This window comes from Artemia franciscana, chromosome 15 (genome assembly GCF_032884065.1).
Source record: "Artemia franciscana chromosome 15, ASM3288406v1, whole genome shotgun sequence".
Classification (NCBI taxonomy): Eukaryota; Metazoa; Arthropoda; class Branchiopoda; order Anostraca; family Artemiidae; genus Artemia; species Artemia franciscana.
This window is the reverse complement of record NC_088877.1, coordinates 33,493,936-33,507,565: the sequence shown is the minus strand read 5'-3', so window position 1 is coordinate 33,507,565 and position 13,630 is coordinate 33,493,936. Positions and strand designations below refer to the sequence as shown.

Below are 13,630 nucleotides of genomic sequence, written 5' to 3'. Positions count from 1 at the left end.
AATAGTAAGCTGTACGAAAAATATGGTTTAATCCCATTTTCTCGGGCTGTAATGAAAGAAAGGCTGTACGAAAAATGTAGTTCAATCCCTCTTACTGACGAGAGCATTGAATGAAATGACTGAACATTGAATGGGCATTGAATTGAATACTCTGTCGAAAGAAATTACCTACGGATTATTCTGGGTACTCGGCTGACTGACCGTATTTCAAACACTAGGCTGTACGAAAAATGTAGTTCAATCCCTCTTTCTCGGGCTATAATGAGAGAAACGATAAGATGGCTAGGATAGGTTCTGCAAATGAGGGATGATAGACTGCAAGAGATTGTTCTTGTCAACCAACCGTCTATGGCAGAACGAAAAGCTAGGAAATATTTTAGGAAAATGAGAACTTCTTGGGAGGGTGTAAAGAGAGAGGCTTCAAATAGATTGGGTCAGAGTAGGAGCATGCGTAGTTTTCTTGCCCCCAGGCAGCTTGTTTATGCAGTGAGTTATTAGTTGTAGTAGTAAATTTATTTCGTGGGGATAGGGTTAGGTCAAAGAAATAGGTTTGCATAAAGATCTTCTATGGACAAAATTTAATACTTATATAGAAAATCGTTTCAAGGAAAGGATATTAGCGATGCAGGTTGGCAGGTACTCACAGGCATTTTTTAGTGCAGGGGATAGGGAGTAATTTGCAAAAGCAGTAACAAAAAAAAAGCATAGTATATGATAACTAAAAAAAATTTAATATATTTAGATTTAGGAAGGGAGAGGTGGGTCCACTATGAAGTACTTGAACAGAGAAAATCGGATACCTTTTGTTTCTTTACGCCATCAGCAGGTACTGCCTTCAAGTTCATTGAATCGATAAGGAACTGTTTTTCAACCGGGTTGATAAATTTGTGTGTCAACGGAGAATCAAACACCAGAAAAATCCATAAAACGCACCAGACGAGTGACATGATACCCTGAATGTAGAACACCCACGCCCAACCAAGTTTACCAGCCAAAACACCAGAAAATGGCAAAGAGATCACCGTTCCCAGAGACATACCTAGAACATCAAAATAATTTAATTTTTAAGAAAAGACTACCCTGTCAGATTAAACATATGATACAGATTTTCTTTTTCTAGTCTCAGACATTTAACAAAGCTAGTCAGTCTTAGTTCTAAACAGAAAGGCCATTGGTCTATCAAACATACAAACAAGAGAAAAGAAAATATAAAAAGCAGATGGTAACAGACAAACAAATAAAATATAACCATAAAAGAAAGTATAAAAATATACATAAAATATGAAAGAAAAGACAGTGAAAACAAACCAATAAAAATTATTAGCACAAAAAGCATAACAAAGCCTGAATATTTCGGTTTAACATTCGGAAGAACTTATCAACGGGGAAAAAAGAAAAAGAAAACACAACTAAACACTCAGCTTAAAGATAAAAATCAAAACAAACAGACACTGTATAAGTGCAGAATGAAAAACGAAGAAGAACTCACTTATAAACAAAATACAGTATGTGTGATAAAAAAAAAAAAAAAACACTGTGCAACTAATTTATTTAAACAATGAATTTTACGTGTACAGGATAATTTTGTAAACAGTTTAAGATCTAAAATTTTCGAAAATCCCTTGATTTTTTTCATGTCTAGAAAATTCGTGTATTTTTTGGTGCCTCTTCGAATCCCCCCCCCCCAAAGAAATCAGAATAGATTCCTGCACAAATTATTTTCATTTTGGTACTTATCTAATAGCCAGTACACACTGGAGAATTTGGATCCACGGGTAAGGGGTTGAAACAACTGAGACGCTTGGGAGATGGATAGGATATATAAAATTCGGGCTGTATATTTGCACATTAGGGGGGGGAGTAAGTATAGTGGGGATGCATGCAAAATGTACTAAATATTTATTAAAATGAAGCTACAATGTAGATTTCCAGTGACTAGGAGCTAATTGTCTCCGTGTACAAACAGCAATAAACCTGTTATTGTCTGATTTCATAGATTCAAATTCTCGAGCGTGTACTGGCTAACAGATAAGTACCTTCATTTTTACTACTAAACCCTATGCGACACACCAGAAAACTGACATGAATTCCTATCTAAATAGCTGAAATATTAAGTGAAGAAGAAAGATATCTCGCATTCACACGTATAACACATTTTTACATACTTCATGTCAACATTAAAATCCTATTATTTTGATGGAGATACTATTGGGGAGGGGGGCTGAGATTGGTTTCAAGGTCTGATTCATTAAAATTCCTGCAGCTCAATTTTGCTAATCACCAGGTGCAGTTGGTCCACTAAAAGGTAAAGAAAGCGGACAATTTCAAAAAGCTTTATGTTTCAGCCAAAAGGTTAAATGGATTTTTTAAGAATATATACAATAATACAAAAAAAACAAAAAACTGTCCGATTGTGTTCTCTCAGGGTTGAAAAGTTTCTCTCAGGGTTGACAAGAAACTTCTGCACAATCAACCCATGTCTAGAGAATATGATTAAAATACATTAAAAATTCGTAGGATCGCCCGAAGTATTTTTTAAAACTGAGAATTTTCTATTACTGAGAATCTTACTGAGAATTTTCTATTTCAACTGTTGCGATTTTGAATGCACGGACATTCAAACTTGCTGTAGGCTAGTTTTGTCAGGAGAAGGCAATTTACAACTTTGCCCACTCCCCAGAACTGCCGTACAAAATTCAAATTTCTTCCTTGTAATTTGCTCTTTTATTACAAGAGTTTATCATAAACAAAAAATCTAGTCACTTTCTATTTAGTAATAAAAAATTTTGTTTATGAAATGATTTCTTCTTTTTCTTTTGCAGCCCATAATAATAGAAATAATATTAAAACTTGACAACAAAAATGTAAATACTACCTTTTTAGGAGGATGACAAGGAAAAACTTTGAGTCCGAAATAGATTACTTTTTAAAATTCGTGAGGTTCAATCCTAGTAGTTGGACCGATGGACGATCCGGATAAGTCGAATTACTGACTTCCTGGTTTAGAGAAAGCAGCCATGGATATTTGGCTTGACAACAGTCTATTTGGACAACACTGTAGTAGTCTACTGTAATAGGGCTACTAGACCGCATCCAGACGGGTAAGGGGGTTCGGGGTTTGAACCCCCTCAACCCCGACCATATCCAGCGTCATTGGGAGGGGGGAGTCGAGCGGAACCGGAGATTTTGGAAAACACTTAAAGCGGAGAGATCAGGATGAAACTTGGTGGGAGGAATATAATTAAGTCCAAGATACGTGACTGACACAACCGGACCGGATCCGCTCTTTGGTGAAGTTGGGGGGGAGTAATTCGGAAAAATTAGAAAATGAGGTATTTGTAACTTACGAACGGGTGATCAGATCTCAATAAAATTTGATATTTAGAAGGATCTTGTGCTTTAGAGCACTCATTTCAAATCCTGACCAGATCCGGTGACATTGGGGGGAGTTGGAGGGGGAAACCAGAATTCTTGGAAAACGTGAAAATAGGGGTATCTTTATCTTACGAACGGGTGATAGGATCTTAATGAAACTTGATATATAGAAGGATCTTATGTATCTGATGCTCCATTTTCAATTCGAATGGGACTCGCGGACATAGGGGGCTGGAGGGGCGAAACTAAAATCTTGGAAACCGGAAATCTTGGAAAACGCTTAGAGTGGAGAGATCGAGATGAAACTTGATGGAAAGGATAAACACAAGTTATAGATACGTGATTGACATAATTGAAACAAATCCGTTCTCTCTGGGGGAGCTGGGGGGTGTTCATTTGGAAAAATTAGAAAAATTGAGGTATTTTTAATTTAATCGAGTTTGATCGGATCTTAATGAAATTTGATATTTAGATGACTCATGGCTCAGACCAATTATTTCAAATACCGACCAGAGCTGTTGACATTGGGGGGAGTTGGAGGGGAAAACCGGAAATCTTGGAAAACGCTTAGAGTGGAGAAATCGGGATGAAACTTGGTGGGTAAAATAAGCAAATGTTGTAGATACGTGATTGAAATAACCGTACTGGATCCGCTCTCTTTGGAGGATTTAGGGGGTGGGGCTCAGTGCTTTGGCGAGTTTGGTGCTTCTGGACGGGCTAGGACGATGAAAATTGGTAGGCGTGTCAGGGAGCTGTCCAAATTGAAATGATAAAGTCGTTTTCCCCGATTCGACCATCTGAGGGGCTTAAGGGAGAGTAAAAATTAGAAAAAATTAGGTATTTATAATTTACGAGTGGGTGATCGGGTCTTAATGAAATTTGATATTTAGAAGGACCTTGTGACTCAGAGCTCTTATTTTAAATTCCGATCGGCTTTAAGCCTCTGATTTTCTTTTTAAATCAATCTATTGATTCTTAGAATTTTGCTAGAGCTCATACCATATGAGTTCTTGGCTCTTGGCTCTTCCGGCCTCGTCACAAGCGCCATATGAGCTCTTAACTCTTGTTTTTCGGTTGGATACTGAATTCTTTCTTGTACTCAGAAGTACAATTTTTTTTTTCGCTGCAGCAAAAATGACCTGTAGATAAAATGAGATGGTACTCATTTTCCATAGACTGGCATAAGCTCTTAGAGCTGAATTCTGATCTTATGTCAGGTAAAAGAGAACATAAACTACCAAAACAATAAATTTTAAAAACTAATTAAAAGAAGTCTAGTATAATCAATGGGTGAAAATGAAATAGAGAGGGGGAGTAGATAGAAAGAAAATAGGCATTGATAAACGACTACCAAAAAAAGCCGAATATGCATTTCGAGTCAAACAGTGAAAGTCAACCTTTAAAAAGTAATCTATAATAGATAAGTAGGCTATGTATAGCGTTTAGGAGTAATAAGACAGGTTGCGCATTTCATTCTTGATTGAGGTTGCGATAGTCTGCGATAGAATTTCATCAAGAATCTGAGGTTGCATAAACAATCTATCCTCCAATTATATTCAGTTCAATGTCAGTACTTTAAGCAAGAAAGAAATTTGGTTTCAAGTGAAAGCGTGGGATCAAAATTAATTTTTTAAGCAAGCACTGGCGCTCATCACAGTTTTAGTTGGCCAAATGTATTTATTCATTTGGGGTATTACCGGGTTTAAACCTCTCCCCCCCCCCCAAAAAAAAATGTCCAACCCGTCAAAAAGTAGCAAATGCATATTAAGTATTTTTCTTATACGTCTTTCAATTTTTTTTTTGTTCTTCTTCAAACAAAATCCTCAATACTCCCTTGCGTGCAAGAGCTGTCAAAAAGTTTTCAAAATTGGAAATGTCACCAAGGTGGAAAATGGTCGGACTCAATTATACGACAATCTGTGAATGCATTTGGAAGTACATGCCTAACAAGTGAAAAAAGGATTAGAAAGAATTTTTTAAATATGTGCTGTGGTAAATTTGAATGCCTGGGACAGTTTTGAAAGTGATTGTTAATTATAAATAATAATAAAAAAAATCTGGTAGTTAAATAATTTTGTATTTGTCTACAACAATCTAGGATAGTTATTACATTACCTTGTCATAGTAGATACTACTATTAGTACTATTTCTCTGTCTGCTCAATTACTTGAAAACATTTTTTGTCAATGTTGTCAAATATTGTTAATTAATCGACAACAAATTGACAACAAGTGTGAATGGTGTAAATCTCACTGGCCAATCAGCGGCCAATTCTTTGCTTGGCTCTATTTTGATGTAATTCTAAAGTTTTCCACCGAATATTATACAGTTTATGCATGAAAAATGCCTGCGTTTTTTCGTATTTTTCTAAAAAAAAAAGAACAGTTCTTGGTACTTATATATTATGGCGAGCCCACTCAAGAATTTTCATCTGATCTGTCTAGTGGCAGATTTTCTGTCTATTGACAATTCAGTTTGTCCGTCTGCATTCAGAGACATTTAGCTTAGGTACAGTGAGATGAATTGCTATATAGGTATATTTTACTTAAACATTTAATATATAGTTGATATTTTGGTTGGGTATTTAATATGATGCGTTCTGGACGGCCTGCTTTCCATAATTCATTGTTGTAGGTTCCATAATTTTATTTCTAAAATATTATATTTCCATCAAATTTAGGTGTATTTTATTAGGATTAACCTAACTTCACATCTTGAGTGAGGTCGCTATAATATATCAGTACCACGTTCTTAACGGACGTAAAACATATGAAGCATTGTTTCAACGAAACGGCTGAATGAATTAAGTTTATCATAAGATCAGAATATACAATTTATCTCAAAACAACCACATTTGGAGTTACGAAAAAATTAGAATATCTAAAAGTAAAATTGTAAGAAAAAACCTATTATCAAGGTTTATGCAGGTTAGACGTCATAGCTATGGAAGACAAAAAAAATGAGTTCCTTCAGAAGAAGCTAGAAAGATTTTACTTATATCGGGAAGAGATATTTCAACTTTTACAAGAACCTATTTCAACTTTATAAAAAAAATAAAGTATAAAAACTTCACAAGGGAAATAATTATAACAGCTAAATTCATGCATGACGTGCAAAAAGATGTCTCCAAACCATCTGATATTCAAGTCTCCGGTCAGGAAGAATGCGCGTAGGAAGGTTATGAAGATTCCACGGATGATCACAATGTAAAAAAAAAGAAAAAAAGAAGAAAACCTGACATTAAAAATTAGCAGGATATCAGTCAGCAATTAAAAAAAAAAAAGCTGAAAAAATGCTTCAAACCTCTGATTCACTACCGCTAAAGAGAGTGGCACAGTTAAAATTCATATCCTAGTCAAACAGTTCGTGGTAACGAACTGTAGTAAGGAGCGACCCGGCTCAATAGTAACCGAAACTCTAAAAAATTAAATTTTGATATCAATAGCTACATCAAAAGAATCGCATTTTAATGCTGATTTTAAATATATAAGTTTAATCAAGTTTAGTCTTACCCATCAAAAGTTACGAGCCTGAGAAAATTTGCCATATTTAAGAAAATAGGAGGAAACACCCCCTAAAAGTCGTAAAATCTTAACAAAATGACACCATCAGATTCAGCGTATCAGAGAACCCTACTTTAGAAGTTTCAAGCTCCTATCTACAAAAATGTGGAATTTCGTATTTTTTGCCAGAAGACAAATCACGGGTGCGTGTTTATTTGTTTGTTTTTTTCTTTTTTCTTTTTCCCAGGGGTCATCGTATCGACCAAGTGGTCCTAGAATGTCGCAAGAGGGCTCGTTCTAACGGAAATGAAAAGTTCTAGTGCCATTTTTAAGTGACCAAAAAATTGGAGGGCATCTAGGCCCCCTCCCACGCTCATTTTTTCCCAAAGTCAATGAATCAAAATTTTGAGATAGCCATTTTGTTCAGCATAGTTGAAAACCATAATAACTATGTCTTTGGAGATGACTTACTCCCCCACAATCCCTGGGGGAGGGGCTGCAAGTTACAAACTTTGACCAGTGTTTGCATATAGTAATGGTTATTGGGAAGTGTACAGACGTTTTATGGGGGATTTTATTTTGTTTTGGGGGTGGGGCTGAGGGGAGGGGGCTATGTTGGAGGATCTTTCCTTGGAGGAATCTGTCATGAGAGAAGAAAAATTCAATGAAAAGGGCACAGGATTTTCTAGCATTACTATAAGAAAACATTGAAAAATAAATATGAAAACTTTTTTTCAAATGAAAGGAAGGGGTAGCATTGAAACTTAAAACGAACAGAGATTATTACGCAAATGAGGGGTTCTAAAAATGCTTTAGCATAAAGAGCGAGATATTTAGGAGGAGATAAATACCTCGCTCTTTATGCTAAAGTATTTTTAGTAATTTAAACTATTTATTCTACGGCCTTTCTGATTCAGGGGTCATTCTTAAAGAATTGGGACAAAACTTACGATTTAGTGTAAAGAGCGAGGTATTAACGAGGGTACAAACCCCCTCGTATACATAATAAAAATATAAGATTATGAAAGTTTGTTACGTAAGTTAATTCTTAAGTTACGTATATTTTTTACTAATAAAAACATTCGTTAAAAATTAAAAGTTCTAGTTGCATTCTTAAGTAACCGAAAAATTGGAGGGCAACTAGACCTCCTTCTCCACCCTTTATTTCTCAAAATCGTCTGATCGAAACTAAGAGAAAGCCATTTAGCCAAAAAAAGAATTCATATTCAAATTTCATTTTAATAATTTATGTGAGGAGAGCCAAAACCAAACATGCATTAATTCAAAAACGTTCAGAAATTAAATAAAAAAAAACCAATTTTTTTAGCTGAAAGTAAGGAGCGACATTAAAACTTAAAACGAACAGAAATTACTCCGTATATGAAATGGGTTGTCCCCTCCGCAATCCCTCGCTCTTTACGCTAAAGTTTGACTCTTTGCCACAATTCTATTTTTTAAAACAATTAAAAGCTTTAGCGTAAAGAGCGAGGGATTGCGGAGGGGACAACCCATTTCATATACGGAGTAATTTCTGTTCGTTTTAAGTTTTAATGTCGCTCCTTACTTTGAGCTAAAAAAATTAGTTTTTTTTTATTTAATTGTCGAAAGAGGTCGCAGTGATCGAAGAAATGTTTGGCGTCTGTTCTTAACGTAGCAGGTGCCAATCCTTATAAATGAGGCATGAAATATGGAATTCTAAATCACATTTACGTTAGAAATCAATTAACAGTATGCAATGGAAAGTTTATTTATGCCAAAGAAATTCCTCACTCAGAGATTCCATTAAGAGAATGTGCAAGCACGTCATCTGAGGCTTGGGGCCAAGGCTATTGTCCACGTGGCTGTAAATGTTGCTGTAAACCCAAGAAGTGCAGCCGTAAATAGAAACTATGAGAGTCAGAACAGCATCAAAGTGGAAGCTGCCCTAATACATTGAAGTTCTAAGATTTGCGTATTCGTAATAATTTTGAATACAAATTTCGAAATATGAATAAAATTGTCTCCAACTGCTCAGTCGATTTCCAGCATTACGTATAATGTCCGAGCAATGTAGTATTTCCTATGTAATTTATGTTTTTGCCCCATCCCATTTGGTACTGTAAGTACCCAAAATACATTGTAAATACACAATTATTTACATTCACCATAAAATTAATAAAACTTTTGTAAATTGCGCACTTGATTCCAAGGATTTTTATTGGAATACCCGGAGAATATAATATTCCCTATGTAATTTGCCATTCTGTTACTTCCCATTGGATCACTTCTAAAATACTCGGGCATTTTGAACAATGCCCAAATATTCATATTCGGAATTTCCGATTGACACTAATTAGAATAATCTTGGGTATCCTTCATACTTCATCCACAAGCCATTATTTGAAAAAGTCGGTAATGAATAAATTAAGACGACTGTTCATTACCACAATAAGTTACACTGAATTAAAATTCGATTCCGAGACTATTTTGTCCTCTTTCAAGTATGTTGGTAAAACAAAAGTTAGAAAATATATTAATAAAGTAGTAAAACAAAACGAGGGTACCTGCATATGAAAAAAAAATAATAAAAAAGAATAAAATATTGAAAAAAACAAAAGAAAAAATAAATGAGTAAAAAAAACTTTAAAAATAGGTAACAAAAAATAAAACAAGGGCACCTTCGTCTGAAAAAAATAATAATAAAAAAATAAATGAGTAAAAAAAACTTTAAAAATAAGTAAAAAATAAATAAAACAAAGGTACCTGCGTATGTGAATGATGATATCCTTCCCTTTTCAGTGGGTGGTGCCCACTTCGACAAAAGTACATGCATTGCTGGCAAGGATATACCCTAAAAAAACAAATTTTCAATAAATATATTTCTCAAACCAGATTTTATCTAGTTTCCATTATTTATTTTCTCAAGAAAATGATTTTCAAGTTGTCGAAATTGAGAAACAAATTCATTAGCCCCGCAAATACTTTATTATAAAAAATAGTATAGTCATATTAGAAATGAAGTTATATTTTAATTTGAAGTTTCACGCATAATATTTACCTCCAGTCGCCTTTTTTAATGAAGAGAGTAATTTATTGAAAAAGAAAGACTTGACAAAAAAGCAGAAAGTCCAGTTACCTGGACTTGTACAGCTGCACAAATATACATATTTACACAATTGCATTCGATTATTCTTATTACTTGAAACGAGAATTCAACGAAAAAAAGCTTTTTTTCAAAATCTTGATTGGGGGTTATTCCCCCTTCCCCTCCCTTCCTGGATGCCGACTAACTAAATGATTAATCTAAACGAGTCAGATATAACTCTTATCCAACTCTACTTTTTTATAAGGATATTCTCAACCCTTTCAATTAGAAAAATATAGAAAATAAGCTCACATGGTGAAATCATATCATATATTGTAATTTAAAGTATTCTAAATAACAAACACAGGACAAAACAAAACAAATATGTCAGCTATGGAAAGAATGTCAAATACGAGAAAGATCAGCATAAATTCATAAGAATTACGTTGCGAAATAATAGTCTTCATTCTGAGATCGTCAACATAAAGTACAATAGAGAATCTCAGGTGTATATTACCCTAAAATTTAGTCTTCCGTATAAAAACTTTGGGCAAAATATATAACAGATGTGTCAGCTATGAAAAGAATCAAAACAAATAAAAGTAAGAACAATATAAACTGATAGGGGTACTTGTATGATATAGCCCCGGCCACTCAAGTTGTTCATCCACTGACACAATATAGAACCGTTTTTTTTCGTTAATTTCTTTCAGCTTAGCTCTCAGAAGGCAAAGAGAAATGACAGAATAGATGGGAAATAAATGATTAATTCTTACTTCATAATATGCAAAATAATTGTACCTTAAACATTAGGCATGCAAACCCACTATACTTTACCCCCCTCCCAATGTGCAAATATATAGCCCAATTTTGTTTCTAAAGTATTATATTTTTATCATACTTAGGCATATTTCATTTGGATTGAGCGTCAGAGAAACAGTTTCTACTTAGAAGAAGAATATCGGGTCGGGCTGTATCATGGAAGTACCCTAACAAGATTTAAATAAAAAAAAAAAAAAAAACTATTTTCATTCTGGACTGTTTATTGTTTCTTTATTTGTATCTGCTTATTGTCAATACAGATTTTCAGGCGTATATATAAAGCAAATTCAGCGAGATAGAGGTGCATTTTGCATCTTCATCTCTTATTTTTTGTTCTTATTAATTATTTCAATTTCCATTTGTCTTATTCCCATTACGACTATTCCCAATTGACATATATTTATTTATTATATTTACATGTTTTTTTATCTTTATTTTTAATGACGCATAAATATACAACGACATATATCTATTTGTTATTATTTTCTTTTATCATTTCTAATCTTAAATACCGTTTCTTTTATTTACTGCAAAAATGATGCTTCGCGCCATGAGTGTCACCTGATTTCATTTCGTGCAAAATTTAATTGATGTTATCGGAATTGCTTACTAATTAAATGAAGTCAAACTTTTACTTATACGGTATCAATAATTCCAAATAAAATAGGGTATGTAACAATCAGAAATCCTAAAATTATTCTGATAGACAGAGGAGGGGGGTATACAAAATAAAAGCATAGTAAAATTATATTAAGAATATTGGATATCATAATAAAACTAAGCCAAAAATAGAAACATTGGCTTTCCTACGCTTTTCATAATAAAAATTTTCTATGATTTTTAATAATCAATTTTTGCCCATTTAAACCTTTAAAAGTCCGGTTAATTTGAAATCAATAACTTTTTAATAGCCGGGTTTTTCAAAATAATTTTTTGCCGTCAGCATTTTTAAATCCCTACATTAACTTCCATGAAATAAGATCAAATGTTATTTTGGAAAACTGCGCAATGGCTGATATTATTTTAGAAAGAAAAAATCAAGCAATCACTTACTGCCCCTAATCCTTCCACAAACCGAACAGCAATCACGAGTCCAAAATGAACATTAGCAGCCCATGGGGTGATTAGGGTTAAGACAGCATTGACAATGACAGAAGTCCAAAACACCCATTTAGCAGAATGCTTTTCAGCCAACCAGCCACCAAGCATCTGAGTCAAAATGTAGCCCCAGAAATAGGCTCCAAGGATCAATCCCTGAGTTGGTTCGTTCCAGAGGAAGGGTCCATCCTAAATACATAATAGCCAATTCAAATCATAACAACATACGTAATATACATTGTTTACAACGTATCCAATACATTTAATATAGGGAAACTGAAATCTAGTGGTGACACTAAAAAAAAAGCTTCAAAGACAAAAAAGAACGAGAATGGCCCAAGAAAGTGAGTATGGTTTTCTAAGGGATTAAATGGCCAGGCTAGAAAATCCTTCGACTAATTATTTATCTATAGAAGTGTTAAATAGAGTTTATATAGAACTATATACACTCCGTCCATATACACTTTATATGGAAGGAGTGGTCGTATAAACTTCGGAGGGGGCTCAGTCGAATGGAAATCATAAGTTCTAGTGTCCTATTTAAGAGTCAAAAGCGATCAGAGGGCAACTACCCCCAATACCCGTGTTTCTTCGCTTAGGGACTAAACATAGGGAATCATGTTTGGGGGATAGCTCGTTATGGTTTTTATAGACTGAATGTTATTATGGTTGTGGTTGTTGAATAAAATGTTGGACCATCTTGTATTGTTTTTTCTTTTCTTTTCTTGGCTTGTACAAATTTTATCTTATAGCACACGACTCAGGGCTGTCTATTACTAAATAAAAAATCAGCGCTTTCCACTAGCTTATAAAAATAATTTTTTTGGGCAGTAATCTTAAAAAACTCAAAAAACTAAATTGCCTCCCCTTGGGTTTAAGAGATGCCTTTTTTGTAAATTCGTTTAAGAATTGCTGCCCTAGCCGTGTGGTTGGTACACTGGACTTGCAACCCTATGTTCTTCGGAGTAGGCATTAAAGTGCTGGAGTTACTGATCGTTTGGTTTGGGATGAGGGCCAGCGGTGTGTCTCCAGACGATTTTTTTTTCACTTAATTAGTTTTTGTTATGATAAATCCGTGCCTTCCCGCATATTTTTGTGAATCGGCATCCCTGTGAAGAACCTGAGGGCAGTTGCAAGCTGCATGATAAAGGTGGATCCTTGACCAATTTCTTAAATCTGATTATGAACGTGCTTGGTTGGATACTTTCTACGCGTGTAGAAAGTGGTAATTTTATTACCACTGGTAAATTTTTTTATTGCATGGTAAATTATAAGTGAACACCAATGCCTGCATTCATTTTCTTATGGCTGATCAAATCAGCTATTCAGTTACATATTATTTAGAGTAATATAATTGAAATCGAGACAGAATCATATTTTTAGTCAATACCGATTTTCCCAACATTTGAAAGGAAAATATAACTTTTGGGGGGCTAGACTATTCAGTGACAGTACTCCAGTGGTGCGCGAAGAACTACAGGAGTTCGTAGAACGGATTGGTTATAACCTTCATACTAAAACTAATAATACAACTAACTATGTGAAGTTTTCAAGGATAAGTGCTGTTAAAGCAAATCTAATATTAAATATGTAACTAGAAAGAAAATGTATTGGGTTTGTGCATTGACGTCAATTGAAGGAGGGTCTGTGGCCTCCTAATTTTTTGTCTTCCTTCCTGTTATTTCGAAAAGTATTTTTTTTGGGTATTCTTATTGAAACATTTTTTTTTGTGTGTGTTTTATGGAAGAAATTCAATAATAGCTCATTT

At 34.3% G+C, this 13,630-nt stretch overlaps 1 protein-coding gene across 1 annotated transcript in view; it reads right to left on the bottom strand.

The window, feature by feature from the left end:
• LOC136036389 (sialin-like) overlaps window positions 1–13,630 on the bottom strand; it is a 54,867-nt gene that overhangs the window by 12,849 nt on the left and 28,388 nt on the right. Inside the window, exons 3-5 of the mRNA XM_065718573.1 lie at window positions 11,818–12,051; window positions 9,621–9,708; window positions 801–1,039 (exon numbers count right to left, since the gene is read on the bottom strand). Coding sequence (XP_065574645.1) covers window positions 801–1,039; window positions 9,621–9,708; window positions 11,818–12,051 — 561 coding nt within the window. The remainder of the gene's footprint in view (window positions 1–800; window positions 1,040–9,620; window positions 9,709–11,817; window positions 12,052–13,630) is intronic.